Source organism: Carcharodon carcharias, chromosome 1 (assembly GCF_017639515.1).
Source record: "Carcharodon carcharias isolate sCarCar2 chromosome 1, sCarCar2.pri, whole genome shotgun sequence".
NCBI classification, from domain to species: domain Eukaryota; kingdom Metazoa; phylum Chordata; class Chondrichthyes; order Lamniformes; family Lamnidae; genus Carcharodon; species Carcharodon carcharias.
Genome location: NC_054467.1, coordinates 64,825,646 through 64,852,842, shown reverse-complemented (window position 1 = coordinate 64,852,842; position 27,197 = coordinate 64,825,646). Strand labels below are relative to the sequence as shown.

The following is a 27,197-nucleotide window of genomic DNA, read 5'->3' as shown; positions in this document are numbered from 1 at the left end:
CAAGTTTAATCCATTTTATCCATCGACACTGCCGGCCAAAGTTGCGTTGACTGTGCTAAAACAAACTTGCAAGTTGGTGCTTACTGCCCCATGTTTCCTTCACCCCATCCCATAAATAGACACTAGCAGATAGAGAACAAATATATCAGCAAAATATATATCTGCATTATACTGCTTTTAACAAGTGGAAAATTCAACTTCATGGAACTCAACCTTCTCGGCGTTTTATTTTGAATATGTTCCAGCACTCAAAAACACCAACTATTTGTACTACTCACCTGATCAATTTGCCAGATTACTCCAGATTTCATAGTTAACTGCAACCCCCTAGATTAGCATTCATAAAGATAACAGATATATTTATTCTTTCCAGAATCTATTACAGTTGAAAGGATTACATTTAAGTTAGAGGTTTAAATTACATTTCCAATTCCTAGAAATAAAAATTGTAATCTAAACAAAACCTTTGGAATAAATAATGTAAGCTGAAGTTTCACTTTTCTAATATAATGAACACGTGCATAACATTGGTGAAGATGTAATCTGGTTCTGCTTAGGTTTTGTGCGTTTTACTTGGCTACTGGGAAAGGCATAAAGCCCAGTTTCTGTTGGACATTTTTTCCACAAAGCTCCAGTTAGCAGAAAATTAAGTGATGCACATCTGGAGTTCATATAATAATACTTAATTCTGTTCTACAATTACATTTTCCAAGAGTGCTGATTGTATATTGTAGATGAAAATCATTTTGTCTTTTTGTACCAGGCAATCATCCTTTCTGAATAAAATTGTTTTCCCCTTTCACTGTAACTTTGAAGATCAATATAATACCATTCACTGAGATATATTTCATTTGCATTCTAAATTGCTACACAGGAGGCTATTCAGCCCATCATGCTTATGCTGGTGTTAGTGCTTGCTGGAACCATCTACTTCATCCCATTTCTCTGCTCCTTACCAGTGGTCTTTAATAACTACCTCCAGGTCTTTCACAATTCTTTTAAATTTTCTAACTGACTCAGAGTTAATGTCTACATGTAGTGATGCAATCATTCTAACAATGATGTTTCAAGTACTAAGCAAGTTTAGCCCTTTTTGTTAATTGACACACCAATCAAGGAAGAAAATATTTTGCAATTTACACTTTTAAATCCTTTCAAATTATCAGATAATTATTAGGGTACAGGAAAAGGCTGGATGGGTAGGATTAGCTGAGACTCTTGCAGAGAGCCAACACAAATATGACAGGCCAAATGGACTCCTTCTGTGCTGTAACCATTCTATGATTCTACTTTGCACATTTTTCCAATGCTTCCACATTAATTTTGATGGTAAAATGCTTCTACAGCACTTTCTCAAATATTCCGAAAGTCCAAATATACCACATCCTTTTTTTGTACACTCATCAATCCCACCTAAGAAATTTATTAGATCAGTCACACATGACCAGATTATTCAATTTCTGTGTGTTCATTAAGACTATCCCTATCATGTGTATGAAAAACCTTAAGTGACAGCCAGGTACCTTTAGCAGCTGAACATCTGAACCTGAGGATAAGAAGAGTTTGATTACAGCAATGTGCATACCTGGCCACCCTATTTCAGTTGGTAGAGGTACTGAAGAAGAAAATTTCACAATGTCATATTTTGCACCATTACATATTGCTAAATCTAATGTAAAAATTTAGTAGGGTTTCAAACAAAATGCAATATTTTAAGTTCATACTATCAGCCATAATTAACTCAATGTCTAATTGCAAGCAGTTAACAAATTAGCAGCAGAATCTAATTTTTGAATTCAAGGCTGGAGTCATTTCTACAACCAATTAAATATTGGGAATATCAAAGCCATTGGGTAGAATCATCCCAGATTTGCACTAAGTGCGGTAGCGGGCTTTACCTGCCAGCCGCAAAGGCGGTTTTTCGCGTTGTATCGTTCCAAAGCAGCCACATTAATTATGCATTCCTGGGATACACTTCGTTTCCATGGTGAGCAGGCTCCAATTCGCCTGCCACACCGTCACCTCGCTGTTTCATCACGCCAGGCACCACATTTAAAGTACAACCACGCTCAGTGCTTCCAGCAAAGATGTGGCCCGAAAAGGCAAGAAGACTGCAGCCCTCAAACACCTTTTGAACATCATGGAGGGGCCCACTGTGATGTCCTCTACCCCTGCGCAGCCAGGGTATGGCAACCATCTCATCACTTTAAACTCACACACTGAAGCCCATCACACATGCACTGGCATCTCACTCCCCTGCCAGCTCAAGGGATATCACTACCCATTCCCACCTGGACTCATCTCCTCTGGAGACTGCCTCCTCAACCCTAACCATCTTGGGGCCACTTTCACAGAGCAACATGTGCCCCCCACACACTCCCTGGGATACCCTTCTTCCCCAGTACGGCCCTCAACCTGCAGCCTCTTTCCTTGCCTGAGGCCATTTCTCCCCCTTCCCCAAGCAAGCCCTCGCCCTGCAGCCATTGAAAAGCCACCCACATGTGACTGATCTGGTAGGTAGAGACCTACCCGTGAGCCCCCCTAAGAGTGATGTGGTGCTGTCTGCGAAGCCTGGCACTGGTGACTGAGTGTTGACCGAAGGAAGGTTGGCAAACAAACCTTGAAGCCCTGAGGGAAGTACAGCCCGCCAAGTGCATGTCTTATATATGCTGTTGTGAAACACTTCGGCCTGTTTCCCTGCTGACATGGGTGGATGAGTTCAGCGGGTTGGCCTTTTTGTGATATGATGTAATAAAATGAGGTTCCCAATGTCCAATGGTGGGGAACGCAGCCTGCCATCAACAGGCTGAGCAGACGATCGCAAATGATGTCGTGAAACCAATTTTTGGCCTTGTTGCCATATTGTCCGCTCACAACATCGAATACGCCCGCACCAGAGGGCACAGAAAAACCCAGCCATTGACTTCAGTTCCTCCTACAAACTTTGTTTCCTCACTACTGACTCCATCCCTCCAGCTGACAACAGTCTGAAGTTGAACTAGACTGTTCTCCTTTTGGTCTCACATTTGGCCCCAAGATGAGCTCCTGACCACATAACAACCATGTCACCAAAGCCACTTTTAGCACCATAACATTAGCCGACTTCACCCTTGCCCCAACTCAGGCAGACAAAATCCACATCCGCACTTCTGCAGCCCCGAGTCTTGACTATTCCAATGCTCTCCTGGGGGGCCTTCCACCTTTCAAATGACTTCAACTTGAGTTCATTTAAACTCTGCTGTCCAGTTCCTAACTCACATCAAGCCCTGTTCATCCATCATCCTTGCTCTTATTTTGAATCTGGCAACATCTTGATTTAAATTTTTTTTCCTGGTTTTCAAATTTCTCTATTATCTCCCCCCTCCCATCTCTTGAACCCTCCTCCAGCTCTACAACTCTCGTAGGTCTCTGTGCTCCTCCAATTCTGGCCCCATGCCCATCCCCAATTTTAAATTGTTCCACTACTGCCGACTCTGCCTTCAGCTGCCTCGGCCTTCAACGCTCGAAAGTCCTCCTTAAACTTCTCTGCCTCTGTACCTCTCCCTTCTCCTTTAAGACTCACCTTAAAATCTACCTCTTTGTCCTAATATCACCTTATATGGCTCAGTGTGAAATTTTATTTGCTGACACTCCAGTGAAGCGCGTTAGGCCATTTTACTACATTAGAGTCCATATAAGTTGTTGGTTTTGTTAACTTCAGTAATAACTCATTCTATGTACTGCTGACGCAAGGCTTGAGGAGGCACCTCTACCACCCACAACCCCAGGCCCGTTGCCCAAGACATACATACAAAAATATTACTTCCTAAATATTAGAGTGTACAAAAGAAACAGCAAAGAGAAACATCATCTTTATGGGTTGGGAAAATTAAGGATTATTGTTGAAACAGGAACATTTAGTCTTAATCTCAAAAGGCAACACATCCTGTTCATTTTATTTGCAATCAAATCTCAAAAACATCTAGGCACTGACTGTTGGTACCTCCATTCCCAACACACAAATTATATAACAGAAAGATTATTAGTACAGTGCTGCACTTCTGTTTACACTCATGCTACCCTGGATTATTGATGAAGTAGGTAATGCTTTAAGGCTACTGGTATGTTCTGTTCAAGGTTGTTTTTTGCGGTAAGTATTCCAGGTATAAGAGAAGAAAAAAGTCTTTCTTAAAATGGAGCTTCATGTTAAATACTACAGAACAATTTCAATAACGGAGTCTAACTAACTAATGACAGCTTAAATATATTCCACTCCATACAGTTTCACAAGTAACTAAATGTCTATTTGCTGGTTTTTGCAAATCCGTTCTAGTTGTCACAAATTTTCTTCAACTTTTAAAATCATTAATTCAGGTTGCGTGGCATCCATCTGGTTTGTCAACATCTTTACTTTACGCTGCTGAATATTATGTACTCAACTCTGTTTCAGATTAAAATCACTATCTGTTGCATTGGGCTTTTGTTTTCCAGTTTCACTTTCCCAAATCCCACTTTTGTTTTAGAGGTTAATGCATTTCTATACGTGGCAGCCCTGGCAGGACAGCAAACGGGGAGGAAATCAGTAGTTATGTCATTTTTACTCCTAATGATGTCCAACATTAAAGGACTATTCACAAAACTTGCTAATAACGCCAAATTGGTAGATTTAGCAAATTGCAACTAGGACTTTGGAAGATTGGGTGACATAAATAGGCTACTAGGAGGATGGGCAGGCAGATAGAAATAATGTCTACTGCAGAAACATGTGAAGTAATACATTTTGGAAATAAAAGGAAAGGAAAACAGATCTTATATGGCAAGGCAAAAAACAGAAATACCTGGAAAAACTCAGCAGGTCTGGCAGCATCGACAGAGAAGAACAAAGTTGACATTTCGAGTCCTCATGACCCTTCAACAGAACTAAGTAAAAATAGGAGAGAGGTGAAATATAAGCTGGTTGAAGGTGGGGGGAGAAGTTTGTGGGGGGGGGGGGGTTTGGTTGTAGGGACAAGCAAGCAGTGATAGGAGCAGATAACCAAAAGATGTCACAGACAAAAGAACAAAGAAGTGTTGAAGGTGGTGATATTATCTAAAAGAATGCGCTAATTAAGAATGGCTAGCAGGACATGCAAGGTATAGATAGCTCTAGTGGGGGTGGGGTGAAATAAGACTAAAAGGGCATAAAAGGTATAGATTTAAAAATAATGGAAATAGGTGGGAAGAGAAAAATCTATATAAATTATTGGAAAAAACAAAAGGGAGGGGGAAAAACAGAAAGCTGGTTGGGATGGAGGAGGGAGTTCAAAATCTAAAGTCGTTGAACTCAATATTCAGTCCGGAAGACTGTAAAGTGCCTAATCGGAAGATGAGGTGTTGTTCCTCCAGTTTGCGTTGAGCTTCACTGGAACAATGCAGCAAGCCAAGGACAGACATGTGGGCAAGGGAGCAGGGTGGAGTGTTAAAATGGCAAGCGACAGGGAAGTCTGGGTCATTCTTGCAGACAGACCGAAGGTGTTCTGCAAAGCGGTCACCCAGTCTGCGTTTGGTCTCTCCAATGTAGAGGAAACCGCATTGGGAATGCTAGTAGTGATAGACTGGTGACATCTGGTGATAGACTGTCCATCAATATCCATTACAATCCTACCGACTCCCACAGCTACCTCAACGACAGCTCCTCACACCCCGCTTCCTGTAAGGACTCCATCCTATACTCTCAGCTGCGTCGCCTCCATCGCATCTGTTCTGATGATGCTACCTTCAAAAACAGTTCCTCTGACATGTCCTCCTTCTTCCTTAACCGAGGGTTTCCACCCACGGTAGTTGACAGGGCCCTCAACCGTATCCGGCCCATCTCCCGCGCATCCACCCTCATGCCTTCTCCTCCCTTCCAGAAACATGATAAGGTCCCCCTTGTCCTCACTTATCACCCCACCAGCCTCCGCATTCAAAGGATCATCCTCCGCCATTGCTGCCACCTCCAGCATGATGCCACCACCAAACACATCTTCCCTTCACACCCCCGGGGGCATTCCATAGGGATCGTTCGGTCCGTGACACCCTGGTCCATTCCTCCAACACCACCTACTCCTCAATCCCCACCTCCACCACCTCCCCATGCATATGCAAAATATGCAACACCTGCCCCTTCACTTCCTCTCTCCTCACCGTCCAAGGGCCCAAACACTCCTTTCAAGTGAAACATCGTTTCACTTGCATTTCCCCCAACTTAGTCTACTGCATTCATTGCTCCCAATGCGGTTTCCTCTACACTGGAGAGACCAAACGTAAAGTGGGCGACCGCTTTGCAGAACACCTGCGGTCTGTCTGCAAGAATGACCCAGACCTCCCTGTCGCTTGCCATTTTAACACTCCACCCTGCTCTCTTGCCCACATGTCTGTCCTTGGCTTGCTGCATTGTTCCAGTGAACCTCAACACAAACTGGAAAAACAGCACTTCATCTTCCGAGTAGGCACTTTACAGCCTTCCAGACTGAATATTGAGTTCAACAACTTTAGATCTTGAACTCCCTCCTCCATCCCCACCCCCTTTCCATTTCTTTCCCCTCCCTTTTGTTTTTTCCAATAATTTATATAGATTTTTTTCCCACCTATTTCCATTATTTTTAAATCTATATCTTTTATGCACTTTTAGCCTTAGTTCACCCCACCCCCACTAGAGCTATTTGTACCTTGCGTGTCCTACTAGCCATTCTTAATTAGCACATTCTTTTAGATAATATCACCACATTCAACATCTCATTGTTCTTTTGTCTGTGACATCTTTTGGTTATCTGCTCCTATCACTGCTTGTCCCTACAACAACAACCCCCCACTTCTCCTCCTTCCCACCCCCCCACCACCCCCCACCCCCACCTGAAACCAGCTTATCTTTCACCCCTCTCCTACTTTTACGTAGTTCTGTTGAAGGGTCATGAGGACTCGAAACGTCAACTTTGTTCTTCTCCACCGATGTTGCCAGACCTGCTGAGTTTTTCCGGGTATTTCTGTTTTTGTTTTGGATTTCCAGCATCCGCAGTTTTTTGTTTTTATCTCTGTGTTTAATTGACTGTCACTTCTCTTCAAGAAATGCCTACCCTGAAGAAGTTTTGTACTACTCTCCATCAGGATTTTCGAATCACTCTCTTGCCTTGTTCACCTTCATTGCTTTCCATTTCTCTCCTGGTGTTTGACAAGGCGTTTACTAAAACCCGCTTTCACAGCCATCTTTCCCTTCTCAGTGACTGTCTCCGACTCCGGCTTACCCCATGGGGATTTCAACTGAAATTCCATCCCTCATGTTTTGAACCCACCCAGGATTACAGGTATCTCTGGGACATGAAACGTTTCTCAGATTGCTGTTCCCGTCACATTCCGAGATCCACACTCAGTGCCATGCGCCGCCAAATGAACACACTCGACCTCTCCCTCCAGCAGCACCGCCGCACCCTTTTTCAAAGCTGTGCGTGCCCCAAGTTTCATTTTATTCTTTGTCTCATCCGACGCCTCAACAAGAAACTTTTTCTCTTTCTCTCAAGTGCTAAGGAATGCAAGCTCCAACAACTCATCGACCCCAACACCCGTCTAGGACCCTCCACCCCTGCCTGTCCCTCCATCCCGACCCCATCTTCCAATCCCAGCCCCGGCCGTGTATTCACTATACCCCCTGACCTTCCCCTTTCTGATGCTGAACATTCAGTGCTCAGCAAAGGACTTAGTTTCATACCCTTACGCCTTCATCTCAATGAATTTCGGGCCCGGCACGATGCTGAATGCTTCTTCCGCCAAGGTCTCCGTGTTCACTTCTTTGGGCAGCAGTCCTCTCCCTGTTCAACGGATCCTTTTACACATCTCCAATATTCTCCCTCCACCTGGACCCCTCCCTCTGGATTCTTACCTTCTCTTGATCTTTTCATTGAGAACTGTCGGCGTGATATTAGTCGTCTCAATTTTTCTGCTCCTCTCACCCATTCTAACCTGTCCCTCTCTGAACTTACTGCACTCCGTTCTCTCAGGTCCAGCCTTAACATTGTCATCAAACCCGCTGACAAGGGTGGTGCTGTTGTTGTCTGGAGTACTGATCTCTACCTCGCAGAGGCTGAACGCCAACTGGCAGACACTTCCTCCTACCTCTCCCTGGACCATGATCCCACCACTGAACATCAAGCCATTGTTTCCAGGACTGTCACTGACCTCATCTCCTCTGGGGATCTCCCTCCCACAGCTTCCAACTTGATAGTCGCCCAATCTCGGACGGCTCGCTTCTACCTCCTACCCAAAATCCACAAACAGGAGTGTCCCGGCAGACCAATCATGTCAGCCTGTTCCTGCCCCATGGAACTCATTTCTCGTTATCTTGACTCCCTTCTCTCTCCCCTTGTCCAGTCCCTTCCCACCTACATCCGTGATTCCTCTGACACCTTACGTCACATCAACAATTTCCAGTTCCCTGGCCCCAACCGCTTCCTCTTCACCATGGACATCCAATCCCTCTACACTTCCATCCCCCACCAGGATGGTCTGAGGGCCCTTAGCTTCTTCCTCGACCAGAGGCCCGAACATTCCCCATCCACCACTACTCTCCTCCGTCTCGCTGAACTTGTTCGCACACTGAACAATTTCTCCTTCAACTCCTCTCACTTCCTCCAAATAAAAGGTGTGGCTATGGGTACCTGCACGGGCCACAGCTATGCCTGTTTCTTTATGGGGTACGTGGAACATTCCTTGTTCCAGTCCTACTCCGGCCCCCTTCCACAACTCTTTCTCCGGCACATCGATGATTACTTCGGTGCTGCTTCATGCTCTCGTTACGACCTGGAAAAATTAATTAATTTTGCTTCCAATCTCCACCCCTCCATCATTTTCACGTGGTCCATCTCTGACACTTCCCTTCCCTTCCTTGACCTCTCTGTCTCAATCTCTGGTGATAGACTGTCCATCAATATCCAATACAAGCCTACTGACTCCCACAGCTACCTCAACTACAGCTCCTCACACTCCGCTTCCTGTAAGGACTCCATCCCATTCTCTCAGTTCCTTCGCCTCGGTCGCTTCTGTTCTGATGATGCTACCTTCAAAAACAGTTCCTCTGACATGTCCTCCTTCTTCCTTAACCGAGGGTTTCCACCCACTGTTGTTGACAGGGCCCTCAACCGTATCTGGCCCATCTCCCGCGCATCCGCCCTCACGCCTTCTCCTCCCTCCCAGAAACATGATAGGGTCCCCCTTGTCCTCACTTATCACACCACCAGCCTCTACATTCAAAGGATCATCCTCCGCCATTTCCGCCAACTCCAGCATGATGCCACCATCAAACACATCTTCTCTTTACACCCCCTGGCGGCATTCCGTAGGGATCGTTCCCTCCGGGACACCCTGGTCCACTCCTCCATCACCCCCTACTCCTCAACCCCCACCTACGGCATCTCCCCATGCCCACGCAAAAGATACAACACCTGCCCCTTCACTTCCTCTCTCCTCACCATCCAAGGGCCCAAACACTCCTTTCAAGTGAAGCAGCATTTCACTTGCATTTCCCCCAACTTAGTCTACTGCATTCGTTGCTCCCAATGCGGTTTCCTCTACACTGGAGAGACCAAACGCAGACTTGGCAACCGCTTTGCAGAACACCTTCGGTCTGTCCGCAAGAATAACCCAGACCTCCCTGTCGCTTGCCATTTTAACACTCCACCCTGCTCTCTTGCCCACATATCTGTCCTTGGCTTGCTGCATTGTTCCAGTGAAGCTCAATGCAAACTGGAGGAACAGCACCTCATCTTCCGATTAGGCACTTTACAGCCTTCCGGACTGAATATTGAGTTCAACAACTTTAGATCTTGAACTCCCTCCTCCATCCCCACCCCCTTTCCGTTTCTTCCCCCTCCCTTTTGTTTTTTCCAATAATTTATATAGATTTTTCTTTTCCCACTTGTTTCCATTATTTTTAAATCTATATCTTTTATGCCCTTTTAGGCTTACTTCACCCCACCCCCACTAGAGCTATCTGTACCTTGCGTGTCCTGCCACCCATTCTTAATTAGCACATTGTTTTAGATAATATCATCACCTTCAACACCTCTTTGTTCTTTTGTCTGTGACATCTTTTGGTTATCTGCTCCTATCACTGCTTGCTTGTCCCTACAACCACCCCACCCCCACTTCTCCTCCCACCACCGCCGCCCCCGCCCCCCCCCACCTTAAACCAGCTTATATTTCACCCCTCTCCTATTTTTACGTAGTTCTGTTGAAGGGTCATGAGGATTTGAAACATCAACTTTGTTCTTCTCCGCCGATGCTGCCAGACCTGCTGAGTTTTTCCAGGTATTTCTGTTTTTGTTTTGGATTTCCAGCATCTGCAGTTTTTTGTTTTTATCTTAATTAGTAAGGCACAGAGAATCATAAGAGGCAGCACATGCATATAAGGGCGTAAAAATGCACAGGATACAAATATGAAGAGATAATGTTGAACATATAACTAGCCTTAAGCTGATATGTAACACATGGCAATGTTGTGCCCAAAGAATATAAAAGTAATGGAAAATATAAGAATCAAAACACACAATATTGTAAATGCTGGGAATCTGAAATAAAAACAAAAAACGCTGGAAATACATAAAATGTCAGGCAGCATCTGTGGGCAGAGAAATAGTGTGAATGTTTCAGGTCAATAGCTTTTCATCAGAACTGGGATAAGTTAGAAAGTAATAGGTTTTCAGCAAGGGGCGAGCGGGGTAAGGACAAGAAGAATGTCTGGGATAGGGTAGAAGACAGGAAAGATTGAATGACAGAAGAGCCAAAGGAGCCATATAAAGCCAATATATAAATATATAGATCTATATAGAGCCAAAGGGAATAGTGGTGGGGCAAGAAAAGAAACAAAAGATGTGCCTAGACCAAGTGCCCTGCTATCTGAAAGTGAAAATAAGAGAAAAGCCAAAAAATGGAAAAAGGACAAAAAATTAGTGGACAGAGTTTATGTTCTGAAGTTGTTCAACTCAATGTTGAGTCCAGAAGGCTGTAAAGTGTCTAACTGAAAGATGAGATGCTTTCCCCAAGCTTAGGCTGGGCTTCACAGAAACAGTGCAGCAGGCCAAGGACAGAGATGTCAGCATTTCAGCAAGTGGAGGATTAAAATGACAGGCCACCAGAAGCTCAGGGTCATATTTGTGGACAGAACTGAGGTGCTGTGCAAAGTGGTCACCCAATTTGCATTTGGTTTCCCCAGTGTAGAGCCCACAGTAGTTTAAATTAAAAGTAGTACAGGTAAATCACTGCTTCACTTGGAGGGAATGTATGTGCCCTTGGACGGAGAGGAGGTAAAAGAACAGGTGTTACATCTTCTGCTTATCCGTGGAAAAGTGCTGTGGGAAGGGCACAGGGTGGGCGACTGAGGAGTGTATCAGGGCATCACTGAGGGAACTGTCCCTTTTGGAATGCTGGGAGGGGAGGGGAAGATGTGCTTGGTAGTGGCATCACACTGGAGGTGGAGGAAAATGATTCCTTCAATACAGATGCCGGTCAGGTGGGCGATACAGACAGGAGGAACCCTATTGTGGCTCTGGGAGCAAGGGCAAGAGGTGTGATCAGCAGTGAGTGAAATGTGGAGGGCTAGTTTGAGGGCCCTGTCAACCACAATGCGAGGGAATCCTCGGTTGAGGAAAATAAATCTCAGAAACCTACCTTAGCTCCATTTTTTTCTCATGAAGAGTGGGTAGATGGTGAGGGCAAGAGGGCCTAACACCCTTTAATACAACTGGGACAAAGTGGAAGATTGCATCATCAGGCGACGGAAATGGAGGAACTGGGAGATATATCCTTCTAGGATATATGCTGTAATAAAGTGTAACCCAGATAGCTGTAGGTGTCAGTGGGCTTATAATGAATGTTAGTTGATAACCTATTGCCAGAAATGGAGACAGAGAAGTCAAGGGAAGGTAAGAGTCAGGGATGGAAGCAAAGTTGATTACATTTTCCAATTCAGGGCCCCACATGGCCCCAATTAATGTACCAGAAAGAGTTGAGGGAGGAGGCACAAGTAGGAATGGAACAAGGAATGTTCCACATAATGTTCTACCTGAAAGTATACTGCATTATAATTCCAATGTTAGAATGAGGATAGTCCTTCAGGAGCTCAGCAAAATGACCATTCTTCATATAGCAACAGGCGATTGTGCACAACTTCACAGCTAAGCTCAGTCCTCTCCTCATTCAACATCCACAAATGCCTTTTGAACAATTATTGTTTTGGATTATAATTAGATTTTGATGATGCTGAGGGTATCCCTTTCATCCTCACAACCATGTTAAACTGACAAAGCATATGACCTGCCAAAATCCCACCAGAAATGAGATCCAAATATAGTACATACCAGCAAATTAATTTTCTTGTAAATTTGTTTGACATTTTGGTTAACAGATCATTAGTATTAATGTACCCTCCATGAGTTTCAACAATAGATCAATACAAAAGCGTTAGAAACCCAGAACATAAGAACACAGAAAATTGTAGGATGTAACTTTAAATTGCCTTAACTGCTTTTCATCAGTAATTTACTGCATTAGACAAGATTCACATCCAGTATCTCCTTGAAGGAAATTGAGCAATGGACAATGTTCCCTTTAAGATTTAGTTGCTGTTCATGACCAGACCTTATCAGTGTATAGTCTCTATAAAACTTCTGCATGGCCATGGCCAAGCCCATGCATTAGTTAGCATGGAACAAGGCCTCTGCAGTACCTTCCAGGCTGCTCTGCAGCCACATATCCACACAGATCAGCAAGAACATTGGTCATGGGTTAGTAGCTATTCTCATGCCATTATTTCCCATTTGAAAGGAAAAATCAGGAGTCACCCCTCTGTGGATAAAATAGTTGTTCTACATCACATTTACTGAACTGTCTAAAATTCAAGGTCAGGTATCTAAAATCCCATTGAAGTGCAGCCATCCACATTAGTCACATCAGAATCATAGATAACATGATCAATTTAAACTTCTTACTGATGCTAATGTCAAGAGAATTCCAAAGCAGCACATTTTCAAATGGTGTGTAATTCCAATGTATCATGCTACAGACAAATAGTGCCAATTCAATCTTAGCAACGCCAAAGCACTGTGCCAGTTTGGTTCCTTATGGAACAGCGCTGTCAAATGCCTGTGAGCAGGCACATGGCCAAGTTAACTCTACCACCAAAAATGTTGTCCTTCACTTTGAGAAAACCTCAAGTAGATGCCAATGTTTACAATTAAAATGCCACCAGAAGCTTCATTTTGATTAAGGGTTACAACTGAAACATTTTTTCCCTACCTTTACAGAATTTGTCCACCTTGGAGGGTGTTTCCCTCATTTTATGTTTTTGTGCCATTCGCCTGCATACTAAAGCACATTTTGGGCTCTATCAGAAGCACTTAATTTCAGACCTTGTCACAGCTTTAATCCAAAGATGGATGCAGGAGCTGAATGTCAGGAGAGTGGTGACAGTAGCTGCCCTCAAGGTCAAGGCAGCATTTGACTGAGTATGACCCAAAGAAACCCAAGCAAAGCTAAGGTCAGTGCAGACAATTGTTATACAGGATGTTGCTCGCAGTTATGGAAGGCCATTTATTAAATTCCCAGGAAATCATTGCATGAATTCCCTTCAGAGAAATCTCTTCAGCTGCTTCAACACTGATCCCCCTCCAACATAAAATACTGATGATTTCACTGTTAAGATCTTCCAAAATTAAGCAGCCATTGCCAATCCTCTTTAAGGTTTCTATATCATTAAGGTTTGTAATGAGAAGTAATGACCATCTCGAACAAGAGTAAACTGAAGCACTGCTCCTGACATTCAAAGCACCATTACCAGTAAGACTTCACCACCAATATTTTGCAGGTCACCACTGACCAGAAGCTAAACTGGACCAGTAACCTCAACAAAATGATTACAAGAGCAAAAGAACAGCTGCATAATTTGCAATGAATGGTTCACTTCACGATCTCTCAAACCTCTCCATCATCGACATGGTTTAAGCCATGATCATGATAGGATGCCCATCATTCACTTAGTTGAAGTCAGCCATGACAAAATTCAAGAAATCTGACAGCATCCACGATAAAGGAGTCCGCCTGGTTGGTATTCATGTCACTGAACTCAATATCTACCCACTGGATTACATTATTTACAAATTCATGACCTGGAGGGTACACTGCAGCAACTCATCATGCTTGCTTTGACAACACGTTTCAAGCTGTGTAGCTAATACCACTAAAGATGACAAGAGCAACAAGACCATGAGAAGAGCATCACTTCCAAACTGCTCTTCAAGTCACATATCATCCTGACTTAGAAATATATCAGAATTTCAGAAGATCATAAGTAGGAGCAGCAGTAGCCCATTCGGCATATCCAGCCTATTCCACTATTCAATAAGATCATGACTGATGCGATTGTGGCCTTAGCTCCACCTACACCACCCCCACAACCCTGGACTCCCTTGAGAATCAAATATCTGTCAAACTCAGCCTTGAATATATTCAATGACCCAGCCTCTACTGCTCTCTGGGGAAAGAATTCCAAACACCAACAACCCTCAAAAGAAATTCTTCCTCATACCCATTTTAAATGAGAGGCCACTTATTTTTAAATGTCACCCGAGTCCTAGATTCCCCACAAGAGGGGAAATATCCTATCAGAATCTACATTGTCAAGCCCCCCCAGAATCATATGGGTTTCAATCAGATCAATTCTTATTCTTCATATCAGTATAGGTCAAACCTGCTCAACTTTCTTCATAAGACAACCCCTTCATCCCAGGAATCAACCTAGTGAACCTTCTCTAAGCTGCTTCCATTACAAGTATATCCCTCCTTAAGTAAGGAGACCAATACTGTACAGAGTACGCCAGGTGCAATCTCACCAACGCCCTGTGTAGCTAGACTTCCCTACTGTTATCCACCATTCCACTTGTAAAAGGACAACACTGTATTTGCCTTCCTAATTACTTGCTTTACCTGCATGCTAACTTTTTGTGATTCATGTACAAGGACACCCAGGTCCCTCTGTATTGCAACATTCTGCAGTCTCTCTCCATTTAAATAATATGCTGTTTTTCTACTCTTCCTGCCAAAGGGGACAACCTCTCATTTTCCCACATTATACTCCACCAGCCAAATGTTTGCCCTCTCACATAACCTATCTAAATCCTTTTGCAGGCTCTTGGGATCCTCCTCACAACTTGCATTCCTACATATCTTTGTATCATCAACAAATTTCACTACAATACACTCAGTCCCTTGATCCAATTCATTAATGTAGATCATAAATACTTGAGGTCCCAGCACTGATGCCTGTGGCACTCCACTAGTTACTAGTTTGCCAACTTGAAAATAATCCATTTATTCTGACTATTTCCTGTCAGTTAGCCAATCCTCTATTGCTGCTAATATATCAATCCTAACACCATGAACTGTTGTGCAGAAACCTATTATATGGCACCTTATCGAATGCCTTTTGAAAATCCAAATACACTCCATCTACTGGTTCTCCTTTATACACCCTTCTTGTTATGTCCACAAAGAACTCTAATAAAATTGTCAAGTACTATTTCCCTTTCACAAAACCATATTGACTCTGCCTGGTTGTATTAGGATTATAAATGACCTGCCACTACTTCCTTAATAATGGATTCCAACATTTCCCAATGACAGATGTTGGGCTAACTGGCCTATAGTTTCTTGCTTTCTATCTCCCTCCTTTCTTGAAAAGCGGTGCTACATTTGCGACTTTCCAATCCACTTTCCAGAATCTAGGGAATTTTGGAAGATTACAACCAATGCATAAACTATCTGTCCAGCCACTTCTTGAAGACCCCTAAGAATGCAGATCATCAGGTCCCGGTAACTTGTCAGTTTTTAACCCCATTAGCTTTCCTAGTACTTTCTCTCTCATGATTGTGATTGCTTTAAGTTCCCCCCCCACCTCCCTATTGCCCATTGCTTTCCTACTATTCTTAGGATGCTTTTTGTGTGGTATTATGTTAAGGCAGATACAAAATAATGTTCAGTGTCTGCCATTTTCCATTATTTATTCCCACTCTACCCTGTAAGGGGCTATTGCTCACTTTAGCTATTCTTTTCCTTTTTACATACTTGTAGAAGCTTTTACTGTGTTTTTATATTTCTTCCTAGTTTTCTCTTATACTCCAATTTTCACCCTTTTTTTTTTTAAAAGTCATCCTTTGCTGGTTTCTAAAATTTTCTCAATCATCTGGCCGATCACTAATCCATGCAGCATTGTACATCTTTTCTTTCAATTTCCTTAGTTAGCCACAGATGGTGCATCCTTCTCGTAGAATCTCTTTCTTTCGTAATGAAATATTTTTTTGTCGAGAGTTATGAAATATCTCCTTAAAATGTCTGCCACTGCTTCTCTGTCTTCCTTTTTATCCCATTTTCCAAGTCCACTTCAATCAACTCAGTGTTCACACCCTTGTAATTTCAAACACAAATTTCTCACTGTGAAACCGAAAGTGAAATTTTATCATGATATGATCACCCTTTTCTATGAGGTCATTTGTTAATCCTGTCTCATTGCACATTACCAAGTCTAAAATAGCCTGTTCCCTGGTTGATCCGAGAATGTCTTGTTCCAAGACACTGACCAGAGTATATTCTATGAACTCATCCTCCAGGCTATCTTTGCCAATTTGATTTGTGCCATCTGTATGAAGATTACAATTCCCCACAATTATTGCAACACCATTCTTACAAGCCCCCATTATTTCTTGATTTAAACTCTGTCCTCCAGTGCAACTACTGCCAGGGGGGACCATAAGCCATTCCCATCAGTAACTTCTTTCCTTTGCTATTTCTTATCTCCACCCAAACTGATTCTGTATTTTGATCCTCTGAACCAAGATCATTTCTCAAAACTGTACTGATCTCATCCTTTACCCCGTCTCCATTTCCTTTCAGCCAGTCCTTCCAAAATGTCAAACACCCTTGAATATTCAGGTCCAAGCCTTGGTCACTTTGCAACCATGTCTCTGCAATAACTATCACATCGTACTCATTTTTTTCTATTTGTGCTATTGATTCATCCATTTTGTTACAAATGCTTCATGTGTTCAGATACAGAGCCTTTAATTCTGTCTTTTTACCATTTCCCTACTCTTACCTTATTTGCTGGTGCTCTCTTATATTCGTACACTCTGTTCCCTCTTATCACATTCTAGTTATCATTACTCGCATCGTTACCCTCCACTATTGCCTTGCCCTGACCACAGTGCTATGGTCAGTTTTCCCATCCTCTCTGCAGTCCCTGAGGTCATTATTAGGTTGGCAGGTTACAACTGAACTGGTAGGATGGTGCAAGGATCAGTACTTGACCCTCTATATCCAATCATAATTATAATTTATATCCATGCCTTGCGTAAGGGGAAATCGAGAATTAGGAATCAGAGTTTCATAATAAGGGTTCAGCTGTTTAGGACTGAGATGAGGTGAAATTTTTTCACTCAAAAGATTGTGCACCTTTGGGTATTTCTACCCCAGAGAGCTATGGTGCTCAGTCATTGAGCATCTTCAAGATCAAGGATGATAGAGTTTTGGATACTCAGGGAATCAAGGGATATGAGGATAGTGCAGGCAGGTTTAGGTGATGTAGAAGGTCAGTCATAATCGGATTTCTGATGTTCTTATGAAATGTTATTGTGCTGATGTCACCAGCATGTCAAAAATGCAGCATAGAAAGACACCTTTCATGAGAAGAAAACAAAGAGAGATAGCAAATCATTTTTGTCACAGAAATAATGCAGAGTGATGCATAGATGTCTTCAGGTGAAATTTTCATGTGGCTGTGTTTACAACAAAATTTTAAGCAAAATCAAGTTCGCCAAGCAACTTTATGAATACTGTAAACCTCTGATTTTACTTGCTGGTCCTCATAACAGCATTGAATTTTGCATTTACACACATTTGGAATCTGCATTGCAGGTACTCCATGGTTAATTAGTTACCATTGCAAATACAACATAGCAACACTTTTGGGCAGAAGACCTGTGGCCCATCTACAGTGTTCCAAGGTGATTTTCTAAGTACCTCAATTGTTGGCAATAACTTGTCCATCTCCTTCTTGAAAGCCATTGAAGTGTACTGTTCCACCATCTATACTGTTAATCTATTCTGCATACTGAGCATATGTTACTTAAAAATGAAAGTTCCTTAGACATTTCCTATTTCTATCCTTAATGTGAAAACATGACCCTTTGTGCATGGAAGGAAAGCTTACTTGGAATTATTTTCTCAAAATCTTTAATTATTGCAAACATTTCTATCACATCCCTGCTCCATATTCAAAAGGCCCAATTTTTCCTCATGCAGTATTATGAAATTGGCCATGAAGTCTCTTCCTGCACTGCTTCTTAAATCAATGTATTAAAATTGCATCAAGTTCTCCAAATGTGGCTCAAATACATATCAAATGCAAGGGCCAGATACAGTTTTAAAATTACCTCTCTGGATTTGTGTTAAATCCCCACTAAGTAACCCAACATTCTGTTTGAAAAACAGCCTGAAAACAACGTACTGAAGGTTTCAGTGACTTGTCCTCTGAAAATGTTCTTTCCAATGCTTTGAGTACATTCTCATTTAGTGCATAATCCATATCAACCTTCCTACTGCTCAATTTCATAACCTTACATTTACTTAAAGCATATCAGTCATTTCTCTGCCCGCTGATCAAAGTGATCAAGGTCCTTTTAAATTTGTGCGTATCATTTGCTACAACACCCAATTGGTTATCATTAAATTCCACATACTTCCTGTCTGTAACACTGAGTCATTTACTCGTGCCTCATCGTTAAACTCACCCATGTTTCACTTAATCTGCCAACACAATGTTTGGAATTACTGTTTTTATGCAATACACACCCACTATTAGTGTTCAAATGAGTCATGTTGCTGCTCATCTAAAACATCTGTTTCTAAACCTGTCAGCCAAACACACCCTTTTAACAAAAAAAGGTTGGAGACTTCAGGTATTTTCTAAAATACTGGCACATAATTCTTCATAACCAATGAAATTAAGTCTTTCAGTGCCAGTGTGATGCCACTCCTTTTGTGTAAATTGTTATGATTATTTGAAATTTGGCATTCTTGCATTTGCCTTGGTGAGTGCATGAAGAAGCACTGGGGCAACATATCTCTTTTTAGCAATATTCAAGTTCTGTTCAAGGGATGTGGGCATTGTTAGCAGGGCCAGCATTTATTGTCCATCACTAATTACCCTTGAAAAGATGCTGGGAAGCTGCTTTCTTCAACCACTGTGGTCCATGTAAACCTAGGGTGCTTTAGGTAGGGGGTTCCAGGGTTTTGACCCAGCAACAAAGGAACAGTGATATAGCTCCAAGTCAGGAAGGTACAATGCTTTGATGGGGAACCTGCAGATGGTGGTGTTCTTCTGTGCCTGTTGCCGTGTTCTTCTAGTGAGTATAGGTTGCGGGTTTGGAAGGTGCTATTGAAATAGTTTGGCAGTTGCTGCACTGCATCTTGTAGATGGTATACACCGCAGCCACAGTGCATGAAAGGTTAAGGTGGTAGATTGGATTCTAATCAAGCAGGCTACTTTGTCCTAAATGGTGTTGAGCTTCTTGAGCACTTTTGGAGCTGCACTCATCCAAACAAGTGGACAGTATTCCTGATTTGTGTTTTGGAGAAGATGGAATGGCTTTGGGAAGTCAGGAGGCAAGTTACTCACTACAGAATAACTAGCTTCTGACCTGCTCTTGCAGCCACTGTATTTATGTGGCTCATCAGTTAAGTTTCTGGTCAATGGTGATCCCCTAGTGTGATGGTGGGGGATGGTAATGCAATTGAATGTCAAAGGGAGGTGGTTAGATGCTCTCTTGTTGTAGATGATCATTGCCTGTTAGTTGCGTGACAAGAGTGTTTTTGCCGCTTATTGGCCCAAGTCTGAATGTGTCTACGTCTTCTTGGATGCAGGCATGGATGGCTTCATTATGAGGTGTTACAAATGGATTCAAACACCGCAACCAACAAACACCCACATTTCCGATCTTCAGATGGACAAAAGGTCATTGGTGAACCAATAGGCCTAGGACAATGCCCTGAAGAACTCTTCAAGTAAAACAATCTAGTCCCCTTTTAATCTCTAACAATCAAACCATTCAGGCTTCCTGTCAAGCCAGACTTCATTATAGGCACAGGTCCAAAACATAACATAAACACACAAAAAAATAGGAGGAGTAAACCACAAGGGCCACCAAGCCTGCTCTGCCATTCAATACAACCATGGCTAATCTTGACTTCAACTCCATTTTCCCACCCAGTCCCCATTATCCCTTAATTCCCTGAGACACCAAAAATCTGTCCATCCCAGCCTTCTGGGATAGAGAATTCCAAATATTCATAACTCTTTGAGTAAAGTTATTTCCTCTCATCACAGTCCTAAATGATTGGCCCCTTATCCTGAGACTAAAACATGGAAGCACAGAGTCCTCAACCAATGTAAACAATCTCTCAGCATCTACCTTATCAGGCCCCTTCAGAATTTTGTAAGTTTCAATGAGATCACCTCTCATTCTTCTAAACTCCAGAGAATATAAGCTCAATTTACTCAGCCTCTTATCATTGGACAACCCCCCTCATCTCAGGTACCAATTTAGTGAACATTTAGTGTACTGCCTCCAACGCAAGTATATCAGTTCTTAAATGTGGAGACTAAAACTGCGCACACTACTCTGGATGCAGCCTCACCAAAACCCTATCACAAGACTTCTTTACTCTTTTATTCCAATCCCATTGTGATAAAGGCCAACATGCCATTTGCCTTCCTAATTGCTTGCCGCATCTGTATGCTAACTTTCTGCATTTCTTGTGCAAGCACACCCAAGTCTCTTTAAAGATCAACACTTAGAAGTTTCTCACCTTTTAAAAAATATTCTTTTTTATTTTTACAACCAAAATGAATAACTTCACACTACCATAGATTATACTCCATTTGCCATCTTGTTGCCCCCCCAACCTAACCTGTCTATATCTCTTTGCAGCCTCTCTGTGGCCTCTCTACAGCTTACTTTTCCACCTAGCTTGGTATCATCAGCAAACCTAGACATATTACTCTGTCTCGTCACCTAAATCATTAATATAGGTCGTAAATATCTGAGACCCAGTGTTGATCCTTGCAGCACTCCACTATTCACTGCCTGCCAACTTGAAAAAACCTTGTTTACACCCACTCTCTGCTCGCTATCTGTTAACCAATCTTACATCCATGTTAGTATACTACCCCCCAACTGCATGAACCCTTACCTTGCCTACTAATCTTTTGCAAGGCATCTTACTGAATGCCCTTTGAAAATCCAAGTATGCTACATCTACTGATTCCCCTTTACCTACCCTCCTAGTTACATCCTCAAAACATTCTGATAAATTTGTCAAACAGGATTCCCCTTTAGTAAAACCATGTTGACTTTGTCTGATCATACTATGTTTTTCAAAGTGCATTGTTAAGACATCCTTAATAATAGAATCCAGCATTTTCCCAACAACTGACATTGGGCTAACTGGCATTTAGCTGTTTTCTCTCTCCCTTTTTTCTTGAAACACGGTATAACATTTGACAACTTCCAATCTAGAGGGACCATTTCCGAATCTAAGGAATTTTGGAAAATCATGGCTATCAAAATCTTATAAACCTTACAATTGCATTAACTACTCATGAAATGTGTCGAGTTAGTGTATCAAATTGCTTTCATTCTGCTGGTCACAACATCAAATGATTCTTCCAGGAAGAACTCCAAGTTTATCCATCTGAGTAGCTGAGCCACAAAATTCTCAAATACACTGTTCAAAAATGCTGAGTTAGCTAGTCTTAAGTCAGAGCAGCAATGAAGGCATTGCAAAGAGTCTTACCAATTTTTGGGACATTTTAATTAGCACCACTAAGCTAAAACGAGGGGGTGGGGTGGGGGGGAATATCAGCGAGGCATCCATCTCCTGAATGCAATCCAGCAGATTCTGTTGATAGTCCATGTGATGACAAGATTGAGATCAGTACTTATGTCCTACGCAGATGAAAAATCAGACGACATTATTAAAAGGTCAAATCTAACAATGGATGAAGTATTAAATGCACATAGTGCCTGTGGAATAATGGGCCAGCAAGGTGTCAATATCTGCAAAAAGTGGAGCAAAAAAACTGCTGAGGAAACGATATTCTAATAAATTAACTTTTAAAACATATTTTTTATTCATTCACGAGATGTGGGCTTCACTGGCTGGGCCAGCATTTATTGCCCATCCCTAGCTGCCCTTGAGAAGGTGGTGGTGAGCTGCCTTCTTGAACCGCTGCGGTCCATGTGGTGTTGGTACACCTAGAGTGCCGTTAGGAAGGGAGTTCCAGGATTTTGTCCCAGTGACAATGGAGGAACGGCAATCTATTTCCAAGTCAGGATGGTGGCTTGGAGGGAAACACCAAGGTGGTGGTGTTCCCATGTGACTGCTGCCCATGTCCTTCTAGATGATAATGGTCGTGGGTTTGGAAGGTCCTCTTCATCAAACCTAACCCAACTCTAAATGCCACTCTCAACATATACTGGTCATTTCTATTGCAATTAAATACTCCATCCATCATGGATTCCATCATTTGCACCAGAGCACCACTGCAAGTCAGGGATGTCTGTAGGCTCTTGGTGCCCAGTGTTGCTTTAGTGAAGGGAGATTTTGAATTTTAGAAATCAAAAAGCCCTATGCAAGCTTTCACAGAGCAATCAATTACAAATATCAGACCTGCAGATTTTGATTTTATTTTTGCTAATTCAAGGATTCACCATCATATCTCAAACCACCAAGAACAATGACACACCATGGATTCCCAAGACTTCCTGTAGCCAGATACCTTCCTCACGCTGGAAAACTCACAAGGCAAAGGAATCTACAAGAAATGCGCTAATAATCCTGAAGTGGATGACTGGTCACCTTTGTGTTGTGGCCGCTGCATCCTCACCCCGCTAAACCAAAAAACTCTGGACTATTGATCCTGCACACAATAAAACTTAATTTTTAAATGCAAAGTAATAAGCATCAGCCCCAGGAAAAATACCTTCTAACATTTAGCTTAAACCTAGCCAGAATAGCATTTGGAAGGACAAAGTGCAGTTCAGGTCTCCTAATAAACCTACAGTGCAATGTTTCAACCAAAAAGGAACTTTGTTCATATCATTAAACATCACCATAGTGCTGATGTAAAACTAATTGTTTTAGTGAGTCACCTAACAAGGTTTTCATTCTGCATAATGCTCAAGCCAATTACTTATTTCCCTACTCTCAGCTATTCAGTAATCAATGACCAAATTCTATTTTTCCAATGCTTTTGCCATTACTAGTAATGTATACATTATTGGTAATATACAAAACTTCTAATTACCTACAAATATTTAAATTCAGAAAAGTCAATAATTTTTACAATATTTGTAATAAGAACATATTAGAGGTTTCTTCCCCCCACGTCTCTAGCTCCAAAAAAAGTGGGAGAGAAAAGTGAACTGCTCACAAAAGCATTTACAAATCAATTTCTCAGTAGAAAAATATTGGGCTCTCCTATTCTAGGCTCTAGTGTACATTAATTTTAGGTTAAGAGAAATATAATCAGTCAAAAATTGACATCAAACTAAAGATGATATTAGAAATAAAGTTTAAAATCTTAATCATAGAAGTGGGTATGAAAGAGGGTCTTAAAAGCATGAAGAGAGGGTGCACAAAGCACTTTACATAACTAGTGGAGGAAAAGGGGGTGGTTCCATCAGAATATAAGATACACAATTGAGGGAGGCAATTCAACCCACCTGACCTCATCCCTCGAGGAAAAATATCTGACCCCAAGATACTTACAACCAGCAGTCTCTTAAATAAGAGATTTTGCCTCAAACTTTATCTGAAAGTCTATGCCAACTATCAGTTACTGCTTGTATGAGGAATGTCCAGTGTTCAGGTGGCCTTTAACCCATACTCTGTTTGACTAAAACTATAAGTTGCATTTATATCATGCCTTTAAAATAAGAAAACATCTGCTTTACAGGGACTGAGAGTCACTTCACACAAGAATTTAGAAAAAAAAGCTTACAAGAGAACAAAGGCACATTTAAAAAGAGTTGGTTTAAAGGAGGTTTTTGAAGGTGGGGGTGATAACAATGCTGAGAGGGTTTAGAAAAATCCCGGAGTGCACGGTGTGATGGCTGAATTACACACTGTAGAGTTACTTTTTCTGTTATGTTTAGTATGTTGTACATGTCTATCAGGTACAAAGTCTCCCTCCTTCTTCCCAGGCTGGAGTATTCCAGTTTTTCCCATTCTTTCCTCATAACTCAATCTTCTTCCACAAAACATTATCAGTGGTTGTAAAGCGCTTTTAGACGTCCCGTGGTCGTGAAAAGCACTTTGCAAATGCTAGTCTTTCTTTGAGATACTTAGATGCAAGGTTTGAATATTTCCGTCCATGACCAAAAAATGCACAGTACTTAAAGTGCAGTTTGCCAAGTGCACTGTACGATTTCAGCAAGAAATCCTGAAATCTTTGGCACATTTAAAGCATTTCCAGTGGATGGGAAACATACAGTCTGCAGTCACAATGAGCAGCAACAAGAAAGCTGATTGAAAAGGAAATAAACAAACACAAACGCGATTTTTCCACACGATCTGCTTCAGAATATTTTCAAGATCCATAATGTCCTTTGAACTGAAGCAATCTAAATCAACTGACAACTGTAGGCGTTTAAATCACAGTGATCAATAGGTCGCGAGGGGGGAGGAGGAGGAAGAGGAGGAGGGGGGCTTCATTCAACAGTGAAAACCTTTATAAATTCACACCAGCACCAATGTATCCCCAGGCCCGGCCTCCTGGCCAGGAACTGACACAGTTCACCCTCAATCCGAACCCGCCACCGGGAGCCCTGCCGAACTTCACTCACCATCCGTGGCTGCAACCAGCGCTTTCCCATCCTTCAGCAACTCTTTAATGAACTTGTTGGTCTTTTCCAACTCGGCTTCGTGCGCTCTCAACCTTTCCCGAAAGTGGGGTCTCTCCTCGTAACAGTCACTAAATTCTAAAGGCTGCAGTCCCATTATTTCCCGCCTTGAAATCCTCACAGAGACGGCAACAACCCGGGGGGGGAATCAGGAAAATTCACCACACCGGGAAATCCCAAACCTCGCACAAACTGTTCCAGGAAGACAGCAACTCTTTTTTGGGAGCTGTGCGAGGAAGGACAAGAAGACGAAAGAAAATCTGAGACTGCAAGGAACAAGGTCGCCGCGACAAAGTATTCAGGCGATACTTCCAATGTTTCTGTGGCTGGAGCGACCGGTCCCCCTGCGCCGCGCCCCGCCCCGCGCGGAGCCAAGGGCGGAGCTTTCACACCCTGTGGGAAGAGCCTCTGGAGGAAAGCGACGATTATTGTGAAATTTTTTGGTAGAAAGCAGAAGGGAACGACACCCAAACCACTTCAAAAATCACAGAAGTTAGTTTTTGTTTTTTTTCAAATACTGTGGGTTTCGTTGAAGATGAGAAGCCAAATAGTTGTCGCTATAGCCACACCAAAACTGTCGGAATCACTGCTTTACTGTAGACCCCTTGATACCACCCACCCCCACTCCCTCTCCCTCTAAACGAAGATGAATATTGAACAAAATGTTTGTTATATCCGAAATATTCGTGGGAATAAAGAGATGAATTTAACAAAAATAATCACGGTAATATCGAAAGCAACCCGTTTGAAGTACTTTAAAAATAAATTGCCATATAAAGAGGTGGTTCAGTCGGTAAACATACTGCTTAGTGCGGGACTTAACCATAATATGCTAGATTGGAGCCATGGTCCACTGTCGATTCAACTGATCACAGCCAAGAGACAACGTGCATTGATATTTCATTCAGCATCCCTGAACTAGGTTCTGGAACCACCCAGCTTTGATGTATATCCAGTGACTGCTGTTGGAACAAAAAAACAGAAAATGCTGGAAAATGCACGCCAAGTCAGTCATTTCTATGAAGAGAACAGACAAATTTACATTTTGTGTAAAGGCTCTTCGCGTTAAAGGCGCAATACAAATGCAAGAAGTTTTTTTTGTTCTGAGCTCAACGAAAAGTTTGTACCGAATGGGAAACTTGTCTGTTCTCTCCACAGATGCTGACCGACTTGCTCTGCTCCTCCAGCATTTTTTTAAGATTTCTAGTATCTGCAATCATTTTTACTTGGCCTCTGTTGAAAGTTTGTATGTCAACATGCGCAGAAAAAAAAGGATTAGGTTTGGCTGTAATGGCCTCTATGGTCAATCAGGCTACTGCCAGTAACTTTTAAGGATATATCATAAAGTATGGCCACTTGGGTAAGGTACAGGAAGGCCAACTGCAGCACGTGGAAGCATAAGTTACTGCCTTCAGATGGTGGGTAAGTGGGGAAATTAGGAAGAAAAATAAACAACGAGGCATTAAAAATGTAATCCTTAAAGTAAATTCTATGGGATTCTGTTCTCAGTGGGAAACCTCAGTCGAGGGTCTTGCACGCGAACTCAAAATTTACCTTGTTAACGTCAGGCATGTTGAGATTTGATAGTTTAATCCGTGCTCAAGACTATAAACTGGCAAGAAAATGGTGCAGTTCTAGTTAAATGATGCCTTACCACATAAATCTAAGTACAGAAGTTGGAAAATTCAAGAAAACCAACCTAAGTGAGGACCTAAGTTAAAGAAGTGAAACATTTTCTCAATTGACAAATACAATGATTCACTGTATGACAAAATGGAAGTGAATGAAGAATGTTACTTGAGCCACCCTAACTCGTTCATTCAAACATATTGACTTACTTACCCCTAATAACACCAGACAACTGTTTCTTAATTAGCCAATTCGATTCACTTCATGTGATGTCAAGAAACAGCTGAAGGCATTAGATTCAGCAAAGGCTATGGGCCATTACACCATTCCAGCAATAGTACCATCGACTTGTACTCCAGAATTAGCTGTGCCCCTAGCCAAGATGTTCCGGTACAGCTACAACACTGGCATCTACCTGGCAATGTGGAAAACTACCCAGGTACGTCCTCTCCACAAAAAAACAAGACAAATCCAACCCAGCCAATTACCGCCCCATCAATCTATTCTCGATCATTAGCAAAGTGATGAGAAGGGTCCTCGACAGTGCTACTCAGCAATAACCTGCTCAGT

The 27,197-nt window shown here is 42.3% G+C and overlaps 1 protein-coding gene across 5 annotated transcripts in view; it reads right to left on the bottom strand.

Moving 5' to 3' along the window:
- Window positions 1–27,197, bottom strand: part of arhgap10 (Rho GTPase activating protein 10) — a 305,162-nt gene that overhangs the window by 237,232 nt on the left and 40,733 nt on the right. For 3 of the 5 annotated variants that reach the window (XM_041193964.1, XM_041193972.1, XM_041193981.1), the window contains exon 1: window positions 24,942–25,349. The exons of the other annotated variants lie outside the window; for them this stretch is intronic. In XM_041193964.1, coding sequence (XP_041049898.1) covers window positions 24,942–25,095 — 154 coding nt within the window. In that variant the 5' untranslated portion in view covers window positions 25,096–25,349. Of the gene's footprint in view, window positions 1–24,941; window positions 25,350–27,197 lie in introns of those variants that run through there. 5 annotated transcript variants of the gene reach the window in all.